Genomic DNA, 19,472 nt, shown 5'->3' with positions numbered 1-19,472 from the left:
ATAATTTCAGTGCTCCTCTATCATCACTTTTTATATAATACTCGGGCGTTTTAGCTCAGCCTGTGATTAGAGCCGATGAAAACTCGCACGACCTGCAGAACAGGTGCGTGGCCGTTGTTATTGCTTTGCGTTTGGCTTCTATCTTTATTACACTTGTTTTTTTTTTTTTTTTTTTTTTTTCTTTGTAGCTATTTTGTTTTTTGTTTTTAATATGCATGCAGGCATTGCAGCTACAATTTTCACTTTCCATTTTTATTGGCAACCACGACATCAAATCTTGGTTATGGCCAAAAAGAAATTGCAATGCTGCCAAAGGTTTTTTTACTCGAGGCTTTCTTTTAATTAATTTTTGTGTTTGATTTTATTTCTTGTTGTCTTTGGAAGTGGTGTGGCATTAGTTCTGGGCGGTTGCTGCTGCTGCTGCTGTGTCATGGCTGTCAGATGCATTATGCCGCTTACGCTGTCTGGCTGCCCAAAAGCTAACTGTAAACATTCACTTACTGACCTCTTTTTTCTGCCAGCTGCTGCGCTGCAGCTCTCAAATTTTCTTTATGCACGCGACTCTCCGCCAAAGCTCACCTATTTATGTACATACATACATATGTGTGCGTATGGGTGCGTGAGTCTGTGTGTGTGTGTGCTGGTGTATGTGTGACCCTTATTCGCCAACGCCACTCAGGCGTAAAATTTATGGCTTAAAAGTCGACAAGTCTATAAACACAGCTTCCAGCTAGCAACGTCTGCGGCTTTTGTGCATCGACATCGATGCCGACTCCGTCTCCGACTCCAACTCCAACTCCAGCTTCAGTGCGCACTTTCTACGGCGACAAAGCAACCGTCTGTCTGTCCGTCCGTCCGTCTGTCTGTACCGCCTGCACAGTTGCCTAGTCGATGTGTGTGTTATAATTTCAAATGTGCCGTTCGCCTATTTGGTTGCATTTTGCTGCCACTTTTGGCAAATTAAATTTGTACGCAAAACCGATTAGGTTTCTGCTAGACAACATGACCAAGTTGTTATTTTAAATACCGACAACTCCATTTAATCAATGGCTAAAGCGCAGTCAAAGCCGCAGCGAACAAAGCGCCGCACTGCGAAGGCGTTGCACAGTGTGCTGAGATAGCAACAGCAAGCTATCAATATTTTGGCGTGTCGGAGCTTCCTGTATAGAAAATTTCATTCGATGTAAAAATTTAAACAATATGATATTTATACATATATGATATTTATAAAAATATGGCATATACACTAAAATAAATTTATAAATTTATTTGTGTTTAACACTTATTTAAAAATTATTCGATTTTATTTTTATTTATTTCCCATTTTTTATTTTAAAATATTTTCACTAAATATAATTTTTCATTTCCGATTTTTTGGTATTCCGTAATAATAATAATATATTTTGTAAATTTTTTATCAAGTTTAAACTATTTTTAATATTTTGTGCATAAAATAAATTTTAAAAATCACCTTCTACTGGCAAGTGCATAATTTTCGTATAGGTTCTCTCAATAGTCCACTGTGCGGCGCCCGACTAACGCCAACTGCGCTGCGGCTGCGCTGCGACTGCCTTTCACTCATATAAATGGCATTGCAAATTCGAGTGTGAGTGTCATTCAAACCTTTCTCTCGTGTCGTTGGGTACGACGGCGCAGTCGCAACAGCTAAGATTTTTGTTTGTCGCCGACAGTCGAATTGGAGCTGGAGCTGCAACAAAAGACAGGGAGCAGCATCGACAACAACTACAAGCGAAGCCTATAATTTTATGAATGTGTAAAAAGGCAAAGCTCGCGTTCGTGTGCGTGTGTGAGAGTTTGCGAGCGTACGTAGCGCATGAGTGTGTGTGTGTGTTCATTCATTGAAAACGCAGCAGTCCAGCATCAATCCACCAACAACAATAAATAATGCAGCCGCTGTAACGTCCAGCGTCAACGTCAACGTCGACAGCGCACGGAACATCGCATCACAGCGAATCAGTCACTTCGCATGCGAATCTCAACGAGCGTGCATCAAAAAAGTCAAATTCAAACGGTTACGGTTAAAGAGTAACGAACTACACTGAAGAAAAGAACTCGAGTGCCCGCCCCGAAAGAGACTATCAAAAGATATTTTGTGTGCATACAATAAAAATAAAAGAGCAAAGTATAAAAGAAGCGAAACGAAGAAGAAGAACGAACGAACGAACGAGCTGACTGAACAAACGGTAACTGTGGTAAACTTCAAAAGGCAAACACAGTCGTAATTGAAATCGAATTAAAGCAACGTGCAAAAAGGAAAAAATAACAACAACAAAAAAAAGTAACAAACAAACAACTAAAGGCAGGGCGATAAAAAAGAAATTATGCCACATTGTGCGAGAAGTCATAGCGAGACGAGTTACCAGCAGATTATATAGAGCTCTTTGCGTAATTACCGCAAGTCTCGCTTTAATGTTTAATAGGCAGCCGAATTAACGCAGGCGGCGCACAGAACACACCAAATGAGCCAAACGTTAACCGCTAAAAACCGTTAATTCGAGCTTTAGCCCTCGTCGTTGACGTCGTTGAGCTTGAGCTTCAGCTACAGCTTCAGCTTCAGGTACGGCCACAGCTGGCAGCCTGCAGCAGTTCTCTTGCACAGGCGCTGCCTACAGCTACTGTTGAAAACTTTCTTCCAAGTCGTGTGCGCCGTGATCTTTGCACGCCGTCGCATAGCTGGTATTGAACTTGAGAAGTAGTCGCAGTCGCAGTCGCAGTCGCAGCAGCCGTCGCAGCCTCAGTCGCACTCGCAGTAACAACAACAACAATAGCAACTGCTTCTATTTCAATTGTTAACGAGCGAAAGCGTCGTAGTCACGCATATCCACACATACATACACACGCACGACTTTGCCTTCGTCGCACTCTTCGTCTTCGTCGGTCTCTACGTCTTCCTTCACTTCGTTTAGGCTAGGCCAGGAAAGTGCAGTCGACAGTGAAAATGATGTGCCCGTTCCAGACTCGCTTTAGGCTAAAGTTCCAGCGCCAGCTGTTTGGCGCACTGCTAGCATGCATGTTAACGGCAATGCTCACTAATGGTAAGTCATGTTAGTGTAATACAGTTAGTGCTCGATAAGTGCTAAAGCATTTGGGTTTAGTAAATTACAATGAAAATAACATAAAAATACAAAATAAATAAAAAATAATGAATGTAATGCATTGCATTAAAATATAAATATACATATACAGCTTAAATTTAATTTTATGTGCCATATGCACGGGCTACCTGTAACATTTATAAAACACCTAATTTCCTTGGGTTTTCACTATCTAAAAATAAATAGGCCAATGTTTAAATTATTATAATTTTTGAATTTATTTAATGTATAGCATAAACATCGCCTATATTTATAAAATACTCAATTTCAGCAGGTTTCTATAATAGGTTAATAATAAGGTGTACCTATATTTTAAATTTAATTCTATGTAAAAAGCCTATATATTTTTAAGACACTAAGTTCCATTAGGCTTGCATTCAAATCATTTTTTTATTTATAAATATATATACATATATATTTTTTTTGTTATTTTAAATTACTTCTCCTTTCTATAAGTTTTCATTTGGGTGTGTTTACTGTGCACTTAAGCTAACTAACTGTAAGCGGTGCCTTGCGGGGGGCTTTGGGCTCGTAGTAGAAAGGCCAACAATGTCTTGACTGTTGTCTTCAGCAGCAGCAATTAATATCTAAGGTACGAGTACAAAGTGAATGTAAAACTGACACACATCACAGAGTTGGAGCTCCACCTCTGCCCGCCCCCCACCCGCCGCTCAACTCCACACGTTGTGGCATGTGCCCATGATGCCCCTGGCTGGCCCCTTGCACAGTGCCCACTCGAACAGAACGTACAGCGTAAAAGTAAAGGCTCGTAAATTTCGCCCGTCGTGCACAATTTGTCCAACATTCAAATAAATTCATTAAACACAGCAGAGACTCGAACCGCAGTGGTTGGGGTTTACCGTGGTTCAAAATGCTCACTCACTCTCTGTGTCTGTGCCTGTGTGTGTGTGTGTGTGGAGTGCAGCCAACAATTTGGTTTGATTGCCTTATGAGGTCATCATTAAAGAGTTTGACCCGCTGTTCGGTGGCAATTGCTGAAAGCGTTTTGCCTCTGGTTCGACACGTTCGTCATTTAATTGAAATCAGAAATCAAGAAATTCTTTCAGCTCTGCAAAGATCACGACATTGTTTTCCATTTATCATCAATTTGAGATGATGATGACTAAGTTGTTGCGGCCTCTTGCCATAGTGATCTCGATCTAGAATCGTATGGAGCTCTGTTCCAGCCTATTAAAAAAAATTTATTTATAATTCTTTAATGCATTAAATAGATAATTATCTGTAATCAGTAATCTGCAATCTTTTCTTTAATTGTTTGTTGAGTTATTAATATATAAAGAGCTAGATTATCTTGGACTCTTTTAATTATGTTAGATTCGTCATGATGTGCGCTCTTCAAGAAAATATTCGTAATGCCGTCAAAACGAACTACTGAGATCAAAGACCTGAAGAGATAAAAAAATATAAGATATTGGATTGCTTTTTTTGTTTAATACAGCGATCTTCTATACGCGGAATACTTTTATATTCTATTTTTTCAATGAAACTTCTCATTGTCTAAATAATTTGAAAAATGGATATACTTATTTAAGCGTTAAGCCTAGCCTAAATCCCCAGTTTCTTTGCGTTTTTGTTTCCGCTTTTATGCAGGCCTTAATAAGTTAGGCTAACACTTTCCCAACTCTACTGAACACTTTCCCTTTTTCCAATTAGTTCATGTTATACCAGTAGTCTATACCAATTTTAAATCTTCTGCTTTTCTATTGGCTTGAAGTAAAGCTTTCAGCTTCTTTTAATGGCGTTCCCACTCCATGACATGTATTTAATTTGTTGTGTCAGTTTCTTATGCTAAGTATATTGCGTAAATAGTTTTACATGGGTAATAATATGTTTTTTTTTTTTTTTTTTTTTCGTTTTTCATTCAGTATAATGAAATATTTCTTTAACTATTGTCATTTACTTTATCATTTCTATAAGTCTTTATTGAGCATTAAATCAAAATCTTTTAGTCTCTTAGTTTGGTAATTCTTTTCTATGCAATTCTCATATACGTTTTATAGTACATTTTTACAAAAGCTTTCAGATCTCAACTTAAATTTTGATTAATTTCGCTTGTGCTTAATTTTGCATTTCTGCATTTGAATTTATGTTCAGCCTTGCGCCAGTGTGCAGATAGCATCATGATATGTGGGGGCAGCAGCGATACTCACACTCACACACACACACACACACTCACACCACACATACATACATATGTATATCATGTCTGCTTTTGCTGTGCCGGCTTGAGCCTGCACAGCATCGAGCTGTAGCTGTTGTTGTTGTTTGCCACTTTTGAAAATTATACGTTATGCGATTTGTTGTTGTTGTTGTTGTTGCAATTGATGGCATCCGATAGCAGGAGCCGATGTCAGAGAGCGACTGTGACTGCGACGGCGACTACGACTACGACGGCGACGGCGACTGCGACTGCAGAGCTCGGATGTGGAATGCGCGCCAGTCCATGGCACTCTGATGTCTGTATTAATTTCTAACGCCGCTTAATTTTCTCTACTTGTGGCCATTAAATAAGCTGAGAATGCGACTGCGTCTGGATTAACTCATGGCGTTCGCTGTATTTTTTCTTTCATTGTTTATCTTTTCGCTTTTTTTTAAACGCAGCTGCTACAAATTGAAATAATGAACGTGGGTTCAATTATCTCAAGCAAACAATCGCAGCAGCCGCAGCAGCAGCTAATAGATTTTCTACTCTTCTGGCTAATGCTGCTGGCTCTCTAGTGTCTTGTGTCTGTTGTCTATTTCCTCCGCTTTCTTTACAAACAATGCCCAAACGTAGGCCAGCATCCAAGAGAACGACTCCAGCTCCAACTTCGATGTGGACAGAAATTTTTGGGCCGTTGCCGCTGCGGCAATTAGTTGTGAAAATTTCACTTGCAGTTTTTTCTTCTTTATTTTTCAGTTTTTATTTTTTATTATTTTTTTTAAGATAGTCTCCGAGATCTCTGCTTTGGGGATTAGCAAGCGCAATTATAGATGGAGGTCATTTGATATGTACTAAATAGGTTTTTTTTTTTCTTTCGCGTGTGTGGGCTGTGTGCCGTTAGCGTGGATCTCTGCGGACGCAAAAGCTGCCTCGGCGGAGCTCAACTAACTGGCAAGCCACATTCGCTATACGGGAATTAGTCAACTGATAATAATCGCTAGTGGTGGGGCGGGGCTGCGTCAGCTAGTTGCGGCTGGGCGCGTGACACGACGCGTCGTGAGGGGAGAAGTTAATCAAAGCGAATTGTGTGAGCAGCTTAAGAATTTTCATTGAAAATACAAAATAATAATAACATCTTGAAAAAAAAAATAATAATAATAATATAATACATAATTTAAAAAAAAAAATTTTAAATTAAATAATAATTAAAAATAAAATTTAAAAATAAATAAAATAAAAATAAGATAAAATAAATTTAAAAAAATAAATGAATAACTAAAAAAAGATCTAATAAATAAAAAAAAAAAATATATATATGTATATATTAATAGTAACATATATGTTGGTATAGCAAAACAATTGAATAAATCAAATAAAAATAATAAATAAATATAATAAAACATCCTAAGCTTATCTACGCCTTAGAACTATTTTAAGCCTTTCATATACATCTTTATATATCGCACCTAAGAGTGTCCAGCTCGTTCATCTGTTGCTGCTTAACCTGTACGTGCGTGACACGACACGTGCGCAACACGATGGGGCAACAGCATCAACTGGAAGAGGGGCAACTGCGTAAAACACTTTTGCCCACTCGAAGCTAATCCGTAAATTGTATGCCCCGTGGCAGCTCTTCCGCATGCCGAGCAAAACAAACTCAACTCAGAATAACTTGAACTCTCTCTGATTCACTCATTCTCTGCCTCTCTCTGTCTCGCTGCAGGCGCCGTAACAGATTCACCCATTAAAATCATCAAATTGCCGGCACAAGCGCCTGTGATACGCTATCGCAACGCGGATGCTGCGCCGGACTCGCTGTTGATCAACTATCGGCAGGATGCACAGCCCGAGCTGTCGGCCACGCTGATGCAGGCGCCGGGCGCAGCGGCTGCAGCACTGGAGAATCTGCTGCAGGAGGAGTTGGAGCAGCAGCAGCAGCTGTCCATGGGGCGACAGCACCGAGCCAGTGCATCCAGCGCGAATACCAACACCTGTCCCCGCTCGTGCCCGCCCAGCTTGACGGTGGGCGCGGAGCCCGTGTGCGGCAGCGACGGCCTCATCTATGCCAATCTGTGCGAGCTGCGCAAGAAGACCTGCTCCCGCAACGGCGTCTCCCTGATCAAGGATGTGCGCGACGGCTGCGAGCGCTCGAAGGGCTCCGACTGCAAGCATCGCTGCAGCACGGAGAAGGATCCCGTTTGTGGCACCGACGGACGCACCTATCTGAATCGCTGCATGCTGCGCGTCCAGTCGTGCCGCGTGGGCCTGGCGGCCGTCAAACTCTCGCATGTGGGTCCCTGCAGCAACACGAGTGCCCAGCGCGAATCCTGTCCCGTGGACTGCAACAGTGCGCCGAAGGATGGACCCATCTGTGCCTCCGATGGCAATGTCTACAACTCCACCTGCGAGATGAAGCTGCACACCTGTGGCCAGGGCGTCGTCAAGACCAGTCGCAAGCACTGCCAGTCGACGCGCATGTGCCGCGAGTCCTGCTGGCGTGTGGCCCGACCCACTTGCGGCTCGGATGGCCGGCTCTATGCGAGTCCCTGCAAGATGCGCTCCACCAACTGTGGCAAGCACGTGTTCGAGGTGCCGCTGTCCTTCTGCATGCCACAGGAACGACACGGCAGCCAGTCAGCGGAGACATGCCCCACCGAGTGTCCCAAGTCGGATGCGGATGCCACCTCACAATATGTCTGCGGCAGCGATGGCAACATCTATTCCTCGCTCTGTGAGCTGAAGATGCTCAACTGCGGGTGAGTGAAATGAAGACAAGACTGAAAAGCTTAAAAGTTAGAGTTAGAGTTACAGCTTTAAAAGCACATTTAAGCCAAATTCGTACTCAAGCTTGTAAAAGCTTTTTTGCATATTTATCAAATTTAAGCTGAGCTCCAATGAGCTTTAGCTGCATAGTAAAGCTTTAAGCAATGTCTCTTCAAGTATAGAAATAAGAGCTTTCAGCTAGTTCAAAAAAAGTTGATTGACTATTTAATTTCTTCCCACAGACCACAGCGCAAGTCCATCCAGAAGATGAGCATGGACAAGTGCAAGAATCGTCTGACCCGCTGCAAGCAGCTGCCGCCATGCAAGGACTTTAACAATCTGTTTGGCTCCATCTTCAGCTCGAAGCGCAACGACAAGCTCTGTGGCACCGATGCCAAGACGTACAACAACGAGTGTGAGCTGGCCCACGCCACCTGTCTGTGAGTAGTGATCGATGCCAACTGCAAGTCGTTTATTAAGCATAATCAACTCTTATCAACTCAGACGCGGCGTTAATTTGGCCCACATTGGCCCCTGCACGGACCTGAATTCGCCTGCCAAGGACTGCGGGGATGCGTGCACGCGCGCCGATCTGGAGCAGCAGCCGGTTTGTGGCTCCGATGGCAACACCTTTGGCTCGATGTGCGAATTCAAGCGTCGCACCTGCAACCTGCGCGTGGTGCCGGTCTCGCTGAAGAACTGCGCCCTGACCGCCGACTGTGAATCCGATTGCGATGCGCAGCCGCCGAATTTTGTTTGCGGCTCCGACAACAAGTTCTACAAGTCCGAGTGCCACATGCGCAAGGAGAACTGCGGCAAGCACGTGTTTGTGGTGCCACTGAAGCGCTGCCTGGCCGCCTTCCAGTTCAAGGGCTGCGCTCGCATCTGTCCGCGCGAATTCGAGCCGGTCTGCGGCAGCGACAACAAGACGTACTTGAACGACTGCTTCCTGGACATCGAGAATTGTCGCACCAATAGCACCGTGGCGGTGCAGCATTACGGCGCCTGTGGACGCCCCGAGGCGCCATCCACCAATTTCCTTTACTAGAAAGGAATTGCTTCCAATTTTACATGGCATTTAATATTTTTTAGGCTACACTCTCTATTGCGTATTGTATGTATGATAATTTTTACAAAAATCAATATTTATTATGTTGGAATTAAAAAGCCGAACGAACGTACAAGCTGAGGGAATGATCTTATGGTCTATGGGCTTGGGCTTGGGCTGGCCTTAGGCGGAGTCATCAAAGAGCTTGCTAAGCATTGCATTTATCTCGTGCGGTCGATACTTGACATATTTATCCGGATTCTTGCTGAACTGCACGCCAGCGTACCTAGAAGAGAGTTGGGTGCGAGATTTATGAATAGCTCATGGATTATGGATAGTTATAATCTTAGCTGTGGCTCACATTTCAAAGAATCGATTGTAGTTGGGCAGTATGTGCTCCACATTGTCGCGCTTGATGCCTTCGCGCAAGATGACATCGGGTATGGAGATGCCACGCTGGATTTTGCAAGCCTCCTCAAAGTCCTTGTTGAAATTCTACAAAAATTGTATAAATGAGACAACCGATTGCAATATACAATTCTCCTATTATATCTCTATACCGAAAATCTCTCCTTGAGCACACTACGATCCTTGTCCTTCACCTTCCCGGCTACTGGCTTAGGCAGCTCCTCCAGCGAGTAAATGCCCGAGAGCATTTTGGACCAGGTCTTCTGGTAGCTCGTCTTTAGCTCACGTATCATTTCCAAATAGCTATGCTCACACTCCGGCTCCGCCAGCGTCACCAAATCAATCAGATTGGAGCGCTGCAGCGATTTCAGGATGTAGTGTATATTGTTCAGACGGAAGAGATGTTTGGTGGCCTGATCATTGTACTGCTCACACTTGTTCATGATGGACAGATTGAGCTCCGCCAAAGCTTTCTCTGTAAAGGTAAGATATATAAGTAAAGGTAGTTATTATCTCATGGATATAGATAGCCCACTTATATAGATGGCCAACAGCGCCTTGTTGCGCTCTTCGCCAGGCAGCGCCTTCTTCATCAATATGGTGTCCAGCTGCGTGGAGTATAGCACATCCTGCGCCAATATGGAGCCAATTACATCGAAGTGTTCATACAAATGCTCGAGAAACCAAATTGTGTTGGAGGTCAATTCATGCACGGTCGCATCTTTGGGCACATTGCTCTGGCCCACAATGTTGGTGCTTGATTCACCCTTGACCACGTCCAGGAAGTGCTCCAGAGCCTTGGCGCCCGTCTGCTGCAGCTTGTTGAGCACCTTGGTCAACTGTTCCCGCTGTGCGGCATCGTAGGTCCGCTCAATGTCTGGCTGCAGCAGGATCACCCGCTTCAGAGCCGAAAAGATGCCCAGCGCCGAGGTCCACTCCTTGCGTGAAATGCAGCGTAGGATGCGCTGTGTGATAGCATCCGCATCCTTGACCACCAGATCGATGGCATTATAGGCAAGTCTGGCAAATACTTCATTATGTTTCGACTGTGGTATTATATCCCGCATGATGGCGCGCTCCCAATTGAGCAGACGCTGCAAGCCCAACAACATGACCAAATACTTGTCCAGCTCCTGATCGCCGTCGAGCAGATCCTCTGAGGTCAGGTGATCCGTGTGCGAGGAGGCTTTCTTAATCGAGAAGCCAGTGGACTGTTCAATTGTTTGTGTAGCGCGCAAATACAATTTGTTGGCTTTTTTCTCGAAACTGTAGGGATATTAAGTACAGATTGAGTAGGAAATTTTTACAGGGTATCTGGAATAGGTACGCACATTTGATGCAGTCTGGCTGAGGTATTCTTCTTCGGTTCATTCTGACGTCCGCTGTGACGTGGTCGCTGCAAGAGAACAAGTTCTTGAGACCAAGGATACAAGTAAATAAAACTCTATAAGAATTTCGTATGAATATATATGAAAATACATTGTATTTTTTGCAAGAGATTTAATTTATTTGATGATAATATAATGGTAGAACCATTGAGGTTTAAGGCAAGCGAATTAATTCCGACTTAAAACAGCTTTTAGTATAAAAATATTTTTCACATCAAAAATTGATTAGAATAAGAAAAAAATTAAATGAAATTTGCATATCAGCCAGCGATAGCCTTAAAAGCTGCTCAATTACAGCTCCTTGAGGGCTTCCAGTATGCGATTGCAGTCCTCATCTTTGCGTACGCCGATGCTCTTCAGATCTGATCGCTTCATGGACACCAGTTCGAGTAAATCTATGTGGGAGTCCTCGAACTTATCCAGATACGTTTCCAAGCCGACAAGGAGCAGCACTTCCTTCACATTCGTGGCATGATTCAGCACATAGGAATGATTGGCCGCTTGAATGGAACGACGACGCGACTCCAGGGTCAGGGAGGTCTCCATACTGTTGGCACTCGAATCATCCAAAAAGTTATTCAAGCTGCTGTTGCTGTCATCGTCCAGGCCAGAGTTCTTGACAGGATTTGCTGCCGATTTTTCCGAATGCTGTGGGGCCTTGTGCATTTGCTTCGCAAAGATCATCGGCGAGGCAGGACTTTTCAATCGCTTATCCTTTCGGATGGGCGACAAGTTTGGCGAACGCAACTTGCCCACAATCGGCGTGGAGCAGCGCACATGGATGCTGTCCACGGAAAGAGTGTGAATATCGGGCATACGATTCATCGGCAATTGACAAATTTCTTTCGGTGTGCAAAAGTCTGCCATTTTAATTGTATTGAATTGACACGATAAACAAAAAACACGTACAAAATTAAATAAAATAATTCCAAATACGACACGAGACGTTGTTGGATAGCGAAAAATGAATTATGGCTTCGATGGTGGCCATCAACGGAAGTTACTTGGGAAAACTGCCGTTATATGCACAGAGTTGCATATGCAATTTAAAGAGACACTATTGAGAGCTTTCGCAAAGTTCTCTCATGTGGAAGTTTTGAGAGGCTACACATAAAATCGACACAGAACAAGTCACTCACACACTTAAACACAAATTTTTAACACTCACAAATCACATAACTAGAAGTGGGAAAACTGCCGTTAGATGCTTCACATTGGAAGTCAACATTTTTCACTCAATATAAAATGTATGTATGCTGAGGTTAGATTGCCCTCATGCTCTCAGCATTACTCACCAATGCTTCGGTGCCCCAGCTGCTGCTCTTCTGATGATCCTTTAGCAGCTGTAGAGAGCGCAGCACAACCTCTCCACGCTCCGTTGCATAAATGTGGGTGTATTCACGCATATTCTGCTCCAGCCAGTGTGAAATGGTGAAGAGCTCTTCTCGTGTGCTCTGTGAGAGCTGACGAAACGAAGTGAACTCGTCGCTCGACGAATCATCCTCTATATAAATCAGGTCCAACAGCTCGACCGGCTTCAGTGGAGCGCTGTGCTTCTTGAGCAGCATACTGTAGTGTTGATTGAGGCCTTCACAGCCGTTGTTAAATAAGCTGGTGACATTCTCGAGCTCTACGCTTTGCGAATTATTGTGCAGAAAGTAGTCCATGGCGGCACGCAGCTTGGCTAGGGCGTCCAAAAATGTGCCAATGCTGCCCTCAATGGGACCCTGATGAATGAGTTGGCAAACCTCCTGGGAGACATCGTAGTGAGAGAGCACGTTCTCGAGGCAGTTCAGAGTGGCCTCCAAATCTAAAAGCAGACACATTTAATTAATTTATCAATATACCAATCTCACTTACATACTTTGTTGTCTCTTTTGCAACTGCTCCGTCTCCTGGTAGACGGGCAAAATGGTTTGCTCCAAGTTGCCCAAACGCTTCTCGAAGATAGTGAGTATGCTGGACATTTGCGTGGAGAGATCATGATACTTGTCCACACGATCTTTCAACAGCACCAAATTGGTTGTTTCTTTTTCCAATTTATTGTGCGCTTGGAGCGAACTATCCAAATTATTCATTGTTTTGATATAGACTGTAAAATGACAACAACACCGCCCACAGTATGTACTAAAAAACATCTGTTTGTCATCGATAGTTGAATTCGCGATGTCATCAAGAGCTCTCTTTCGCGACTATCGACTACGCTGTTATCGATTACCTGTCTGCTCGGTTGCCATGGCAGCAAATGTTTTGGAACAAACAAAACAAAAATAAAATGTAAGAAATTGAAAACTATGCAGCTGCTATAAATTAAAGAAAATGCGTGGCGTCCTGAAGTGGTTAGAGCGCATTGAATTTCCGAATGCCAAAGACGAGAATACCAGGTAAGAGCTGACTGACTGCTCCCAGTTATATTGAACACCTGTTCATCTTTTACATTTTTGCACTTTTCCAGCGTCCATTCGGTTTGCTATGCGCCCGATGGCAGCCAATTGGTTGTGGCAGCAGGTGAGCGTTTGCTCATCTACAATCCAAATGACGGCTCGTTGCTGAGCACATTGAAGGCGCACAAGGATATTGTCAATTCGGTGGTTTATTCTCGCGATGGCAAACGTTTTGCGAGCGGTGCAGCAGATAAGATGGTCATTGTGTGGTCGCCGCAGCTGGAGGGACTGCTGAAATACTCGTAAGTTTATAGACCATTAATTGGCCTTGTAATTAAGTGCTCAGATCTTAACAGGCACGGCGACTCCATTCAGTGCATGTGCTTCAATCCTGTCTCGCACCACCTGGCCTCCTGCTCCACCTCGGACTTTGCTTTTTGGTCGGCGGATCAGAAGGCTGTGCAAAAGTATAAAATAGGCTCACGCGTCAATGGCTGTGCCTGGACAAACGATGGACAGTACTTGATCTTGGGTCTGGCAAATGGCAGTGTTTCCATACGCAGTAAACTGGGCGAGGAGAAGAGCCGCATCGATCGGCCAGGTGGCTCGAGCAGCTGCGTCTTTAGCGTACAGTGCTGTCCAGTCAATGGTGCTGGCAGCGTGGACACCATTGCCGTTGCCGACTGGGGGCAGACGCTGTCCTTTCACACCCTGAGCGGTCAGGTGATTGGCAAGGAGCGCGCTCTAGGATTCGATCCGCTCTGCATGCAATACTTTCCCAATGGCGAGTTCTGTGTGGTTGGCGGCTGCACTGGCAGCCTGCACTTTTTTACACGCGATGGCGTTCGCCTGGGCACCCTTGGGGATGGCTTCGACTCGTGGATCTGGTCGGTGGCACTACATCCCAGTGGACAGTCCTATACCATTGGCTGTCAGGATGGCACGCTAGCCTGCTTCAACATAGCCTCAAGCACGGTACATGCTCTGTATCGGGAGCGCTACGCCTTCCGCGAGAACATGTGCGACGTGATCATTCAGCATCTGATGTCGGGCCAGAAGGTGCGCATCAAGTGCCGTGATCTCGTCCAGAAAATCGCCATCTATCGAAATCGCCTGGCCGTGCAGCTGCCGGAGCGTGTGGTGCTCTACGAACTGAGCTCCACGGAGAACCAGCCGATGCACTACAAAGTGAAGGAGAAGATTCAGCAGAAGTTTGACTGCAGCCTGCTCGTGGTCTGTGGCCTGAATATTGTGCTGTGCCAGGAGAAGCGTCTGCAGTGCCTGGACTTTGAGGGCGCACTGCAAAGAGAGTGGATCATGGACTCGTTTATACGTTATATCAAAGTAACAGGCGGTCCGCCGGGTCGTGAGGGTCTCATGGTGGGCCTGAAGAACGGCCAAGTCTTTCGCATATTCCTGAACAATTCGTTGCCTTTGCTGATTACGACGGCGGTGTCGGCGGTGCGTTGCCTGGACATCAATGCGAATCGCAGCAAGATAGCGGTTGTCGATGATGCCGGACGGCTGGTGGTGCGAGATTTGCTCAACGATACGATACTCTATCAGGATGTGGGCGTGAATAGCGTCACTTGGAATACGCACCTGGACACAATGCTCTGCTACACGCACACCACGGGCGGGCTGAGCGTGCGAGTGGGCAATTTGCCACCGCGGGCACCGCAGAATATGCACGGCGTGGTGGTGGGCCTGTGTGGTGCAACTGCATTTTGTCTGCGCGGCAACATAATGCACAATACGCCGCTGGCTCTGGGAGCCACCATGTGGCAGTTCATCGAGGCGGGCTTGTTTGAGTAGGTATTGAATATGCTTAAGAAGAATCCAGTCTAATCCCTACCTTCTCTTCCCACCAGCGAGGCCTACCAGGTGGCCTGCCTTGGCGTCACCAACAGCGACTGGGAAGGCCTAGCTCAATCTGCTCTCGAGGCGCTGCACATCAATATTGCACGCGATGCTTATGTCAAGGTGCGCAATCTGCCTTGGCTGCAGCTCATCGGCGAGCTGCGTGAGCAACAGCAGCGTGCCACCGTGCCCAAGGAGGTGCTGCTCGGCGAGAGCTGCGCCTTTGCGGGCAAGTTCAAAGAGGCCGCTCGTTTGTTCCTCAAATGCAATCAAACCTCTCGTGCGCTCGAAATGTACACGGATCTGCGCATGTTCGATCTGGCACAGGAGTATCTGAAGGACGGCAGCGAAGCCGAGAAGCGTGAGCTCGTGCGTAAGCGTGCGGAGTGGGCGTACTCCGTGAAGGAACCCCGAGCAGCGGCTGAGCTGCTGCTCTCCGCCGGCGAGCATCAAAAGGCAATAGACATTGTGGCCGAGCAGGGCTGGGCAGATGTGTAAGTGAATGAGAGAATGAGATCGATCGTAGAGGAATTACTATATATATATCTCTGTTTGCAGTCTGTACGACATTGGCCGCCGCTTGAGTCTGAGTGAACGCGATGCTGTGCTGTCGGTTGCTCAGAATCTGAAGAAGCTCAAAGCCTTGCCACTCGCTGCTGAGATGTTCAAGAAGTTGGGCGACGAGGCTCAGGTGGTGCAGCTGCATGTCGAGGTGCAGGATTGGGCAGAAGCGTTTCGTTTGGCTGAGGCTTTGCCCGACCTGCTGCCCACTGTGCACTATCAGCATGCGCAGTGGCTGGCTGAAACGGATCAGTTTATAGAAGCGCATCAGGGTGAGTCTGAGCATAATATATAATCTTGTTTATAAACATTGTTTCTTTTGTTCCACAGCCTATTTAAAGGCTGGACGCACCAAGGACGCGAATCGTCTGCTGAAGCAGCTGAGCAACACGGCCATTGTCGAGAAGCGTTACCTGGATGCCAGCTACTTCTACTGGCTGCTGGCTAAACAGTATCTGGATATCTATCACGAGAAACCGTAAGCTTTATACGATTGCTAGTTGTTTCTATATACCCTGTAATACTTTCCCGTTTCTTGCAGTGAGCAAAATGCCATTGATCATCATCTGAACGAGTACAAAAACCATTTGCGCATCGCTAAGGTCTACTATGCGTACAGCGTCATCTTCAGCTATATGAAGGAACCCTTTACCACCCACTCGCCTGTCAGCCTCTTCAACGTGAGCCGTTTCATATGCAATGAGGTGGAACACAAGGGCGCGCCAAAGGGCGTCAGCATGTTGTATGTGTCTATCTGTGTATATTTTTATATAAATATGTAGAAAACTAATTGTTATGCACTTACAGCTCTGTTCTGTTCACGCTGGCCAAGCAGGCCAAATTGCTGCAGGCCAACAAGCTGTGTCTGCTGGTCAACAAGCGTTTGCAGTCGCTTAAGCCACCTGCGGGCGTTCAGGAGCAAATCGATGTAAGTTTTCTTACCAATATATGGCGAAGTATTTGATTTATTCTGCTATCTATCGGCAGCTCAATTTCCTGAATAGCAAGGCCTGCAAGAGCGGCTTCAATGATCCCGAGGAGCTGCTGCCGCTGTGCTATAAGTGCTCCAATTACAGCCAGCACTTAAATAACAATACTTGTCCCACCTGTCGACAGGATTACATATTTTCATTTGTTTCGTTTGGTAATTAAATTTAAACTAAATCGAATCCAATTATATTTATACTAACCTTGCTGCTTTGCAGAAATCTTGCCTTTAGTACAATTCTATCCGGAGGTGGACATCAGCGATGCCGAGGCGGAGCGCTTGCTTTTGGCACCTGCCAAGAATGCCGAGGATGCGGATCCCTTTAATGAAGATGTGGCCACCGCGCTGCCCTTGAGCTTGGACCGCAATGCATTGCGCGCCATAGATCCCAATCATGTGCTAATACTCAAGCGACAGGATAAGCACATACGCAACATATACTATCGTAATATATTGCCCGATCTTCAGGTCACCTACTGCTCGGAGTGTCTGCTGGTAAGACTGAGATGCAGAATCTCTGCATACCTGAGTTAGTTTCATATTTTCAATTTATATTTTCAGTTGTTCTACGCGGAGGACTTCGAGCTGCAGGTCCTGCAAAAGGGTCATTGTCCGTTCTGTCGCACCTCGTCGGATTTGCTGCTGAAAGACTTTTGAGTAACATAAAGTACAATGCTCGTTCGTTGTTTAGGAACACTTTAATTTTAAACATTTAGAAGGTTAGCCTATGTTTAATTTAAAACGTGATGTTTTTTTAACATATCCGTCCAACAAATAGAAACTAAGAAACTGCAAATTTGTCTATTGTGTCGAGGAGTTGGAACCACTCCCAGTCAAGGCTTAGGCCCACGTTTCCTCTTGGTAGCGTCTTTGCTTTATCAGTAGGTCGATGTAGCTCGCATCGTTGTCCAGTGCCTCGATGAATGCCTCTCTGACCGCCTTTGGCATATTGTTGGAGCTGCCCGCCACATAAATATAGGCATTCTGTTCCCTAATCAGTTTAGCTAGATGTGCGCCGTGCTGCTTGATCAGATGCTGCACGTAGACTTTATTCTCCTGGTCACGCGAGAACGCCACATGTACCTCCACACAGTTATTGTCCTGCCATGCCGTAAAGTCTTCCACGAAGTGGTAATCCTTCGACCGGTTCCGACAGCCAAAGAAGACAACGAGGGGACCCACATTCTGTCCCAACTGCTGCAAATGCAAACGATTTTGGATAATGCTGCGAAAGGGCGCAATTCCTGTGCCCGGTCCAATCATGATTAGGGGCGTCTGTACCTCCTTCGGCCAGGTCATTGTGCCCGGTTTGATGGCAGCACGCAACTCTACGCCCACCTCTAAGTCCTTCAGCCAATTGGAGCACAGACCCAAGCGCGGAGTGTGCATTATGGTCTTATAATTAACGACAGCCACGAGCAAGTCCAGTGTCTTGGCAGATTGATCGGATGCAATGGAAAAACTGCGCGTTTGTATCAGAGGCATCATCTCGAATAGCTGAGAGAGCGTCAGTTTGGCCATGGCATGCCGGAAGTCCTGCAACAGCTCCAGCAGCATACGACGTGGTCTGTTTACATACGATATCAAATCTTCTAGACCTTCGGCACTGCAGAACTCCAAGAGCTTCTCGCGCTCCATTTCGTCCTCGCAGTTCTGGGCGAGCACCTCAAGCAGTCTTTGACGCGGCCTAGCGCTCAGATCCCAAATATACTTCGCTGCCTGCTGCAACGAAAGCGGCTTGGAGTAAGCCAAAGGCAGAGGTAAATCCTCGTGAGCACTGCTCACTTCCACCACGGTGCTCGCATCGAACTGAAGCTGATGCTCCTTTAGCAGATCAAAGAAATCTTTGACAAGTTCACAGCTGTTTTGTGGCTGCACCTCGAGCACATCGCCAGGCTGCCAGCTTATGGCCTCTGTGCTTCTTTCCAGTCGCAGCAGACGCACGTCCTGGAAATGATCTGCAGCTGTGGTGCGTGTATTTTCAGCTAGCTTAAACACGTGTGCCTCCTGCCGCTGTGTCCACTGTAGGCGGTCCTCATCCAGTGGAGGCGACTGTTCAATCACACGCACGTTCCACCTCTTCACTATCGTCGGTTCTTTTTGCTTATGCACAGCTAACGTGTTACTTAGTGTGTTCCATAGCTCCGCTGTCCAGGCCAGCGATGTGCCCAAATGGCCATAGTCATGTTGATCATCACATAAGCCCAAGGGACAGATGGATTTGGCGCCCAGATTCAGCAGACGCTTGTGCAGCTTCTTCGCAGCATAATTGAATTTGGAATAACTGGAATCTCCCAGTCCCAGGCAGGCAAACTGTAAGCCACTCAGTGAATGGCTAGGCAGGCTGCGTTTGAGTAGGAAGCGCCAGGCTTGTTTCATATTGTCGGGCTCCATGCCATCGCCGGTGGTGGCGACCACAAAGATAACGAGTCGCTCCTCGACCAGCTGTTGAATATCGTAATCCTCCAGACTGAGTACCGGTCCCTGAAATCCCCATTGTCGGGACTCACGCCATATCTGCTCGGCTACATCTTGGGCGGTGCCAGTTTGACTGCCATAAAGTACCAAAAGCCGCATAATTAAATAAAATAACAAGAATTTTTAAAAGCTATGTAATTCCAACTGTTGATAAGGCCGGCACGATAGTTGTTCTAAATGCATGGTTCATAGAATGTATAAGGTAATGACCGATAGGTGGAAAGTATTTACAAGAAGAAGAAGGCAAACATATGTTAGTCAATAATAAAAATTTAAATATAATTATATAAGAAATAAATATATAAATAATAAAA

At 45.6% G+C, this 19,472-nt stretch overlaps 5 protein-coding genes across 5 annotated transcripts; 2 read left to right on the top strand and 3 right to left on the bottom strand.

Moving 5' to 3' along the window:
• Nucleotides 1–1,624: 1,624 nt before the first annotated feature.
• Nucleotides 1,625–9,232, top strand: LOC6581517 (agrin). Its single transcript, XM_002007209.4, has 4 exons — nucleotides 1,625–3,056; nucleotides 7,004–8,036; nucleotides 8,286–8,483; nucleotides 8,548–9,232. The coding sequence occupies exons 1-4, from the start codon at nucleotides 2,960–2,962 to the stop codon at nucleotides 9,089–9,091; spliced, it is 1,872 nt and encodes a 623-aa protein (XP_002007245.1). The 5' UTR covers nucleotides 1,625–2,959; the 3' UTR covers nucleotides 9,092–9,232.
• On the bottom strand, nucleotides 9,163–13,021 carry LOC6581516 (exocyst complex component 7). The gene is made up of 7 exons (XM_002007208.4): nucleotides 12,752–13,021; nucleotides 12,183–12,697; nucleotides 10,831–10,895; nucleotides 10,035–10,765; nucleotides 9,652–9,974; nucleotides 9,453–9,586; nucleotides 9,163–9,377 (listed from the first exon to the last, which is right to left on the bottom strand). Exons 1-7 carry the CDS (start codon nucleotides 12,963–12,965, stop codon nucleotides 9,275–9,277), a joined length of 2,085 nt encoding a protein of 694 aa, XP_002007244.1. The 5' UTR covers nucleotides 12,966–13,021; the 3' UTR covers nucleotides 9,163–9,274.
• Nucleotides 10,985–11,893, bottom strand: LOC26528168 (protein matrimony). Its single transcript, XM_015161884.3, has one exon. The coding sequence runs from the start codon at nucleotides 11,752–11,754 to the stop codon at nucleotides 11,179–11,181; it is 576 nt and encodes a 191-aa protein (XP_015017370.1). The 5' UTR covers nucleotides 11,755–11,893; the 3' UTR covers nucleotides 10,985–11,178.
• Nucleotides 13,022–13,102: 81 nt separating the features above from the next.
• LOC6581515 (intraflagellar transport protein 122 homolog) lies at nucleotides 13,103–17,476 on the top strand. The gene is made up of 11 exons (XM_002007207.4): nucleotides 13,103–13,271; nucleotides 13,343–13,573; nucleotides 13,628–15,082; nucleotides 15,143–15,625; nucleotides 15,690–15,964; nucleotides 16,023–16,170; nucleotides 16,234–16,434; nucleotides 16,500–16,620; nucleotides 16,680–16,836; nucleotides 16,898–17,175; nucleotides 17,242–17,476. Exons 1-11 carry the CDS (start codon nucleotides 13,207–13,209, stop codon nucleotides 17,335–17,337), a joined length of 3,510 nt encoding a protein of 1,169 aa, XP_002007243.1. The 5' UTR covers nucleotides 13,103–13,206; the 3' UTR covers nucleotides 17,338–17,476.
• Nucleotides 17,360–19,331, bottom strand: LOC6581514 (NADPH-dependent diflavin oxidoreductase 1). Its single transcript, XM_002007206.4, has one exon. It carries the CDS (start codon nucleotides 19,255–19,257, stop codon nucleotides 17,521–17,523), a length of 1,737 nt encoding a protein of 578 aa, XP_002007242.1. The 5' UTR covers nucleotides 19,258–19,331; the 3' UTR covers nucleotides 17,360–17,520.
• Nucleotides 19,332–19,472: the final 141 nt, after the last annotated feature.

This window comes from Drosophila mojavensis, unplaced genomic scaffold, assembly GCF_018153725.1.
Source record: "Drosophila mojavensis isolate 15081-1352.22 unplaced genomic scaffold, ASM1815372v1 contig_74, whole genome shotgun sequence".
In the NCBI taxonomy this organism is placed as follows: Eukaryota; Metazoa; Arthropoda; class Insecta; order Diptera; family Drosophilidae; genus Drosophila; species Drosophila mojavensis.
The sequence above is the reverse complement of the archived record's forward strand: the minus strand, read 5'-3'. Positions and strand labels throughout refer to the sequence as shown.

Coding starts and splice junctions, on each gene's coding strand:
- LOC6581514 (XM_002007206.4), bottom strand. CDS start 19,257: ATGCGGCTTTTGGTACTTTATGGCAGTCAAACTGGCACCGCCCAAGAT.
- LOC6581516 (XM_002007208.4), bottom strand. CDS start 12,965: ATGAATAATTTGGATAGTTCGCTCCAAGCGCACAATAAATTGGAAAAA. Junction 12,698..12,751: donor GTTGCAAAAGAGACAACAAA/GTATGTAAGTGA, acceptor GTCTGCTTTTAG/ATTTGGAGGCCACTCTGAAC. Junction 9,378..9,452: donor TACAATCGATTCTTTGAAAT/GTGAGCCACAGC, acceptor ACTCTCTTCTAG/GTACGCTGGCGTGCAGTTCA.
- LOC6581517 (XM_002007209.4), top strand. CDS start 2,960: ATGATGTGCCCGTTCCAGACTCGCTTTAGGCTAAAGTTCCAGCGCCAG. Junction 3,057..7,003: donor AACGGCAATGCTCACTAATG/GTAAGTCATGTT, acceptor GTCTCGCTGCAG/GCGCCGTAACAGATTCACCC. Junction 8,484..8,547: donor CTGGCCCACGCCACCTGTCT/GTGAGTAGTGAT, acceptor TTATCAACTCAG/ACGCGGCGTTAATTTGGCCC.
- LOC6581515 (XM_002007207.4), top strand. CDS start 13,207: ATGCGTGGCGTCCTGAAGTGGTTAGAGCGCATTGAATTTCCGAATGCC. Junction 15,626..15,689: donor GAGCAGGGCTGGGCAGATGT/GTAAGTGAATGA, acceptor CTCTGTTTGCAG/TCTGTACGACATTGGCCGCC. Junction 16,171..16,233: donor GATATCTATCACGAGAAACC/GTAAGCTTTATA, acceptor CGTTTCTTGCAG/TGAGCAAAATGCCATTGATC.
- LOC26528168 (XM_015161884.3), bottom strand. CDS start 11,754: ATGGCAGACTTTTGCACACCGAAAGAAATTTGTCAATTGCCGATGAAT.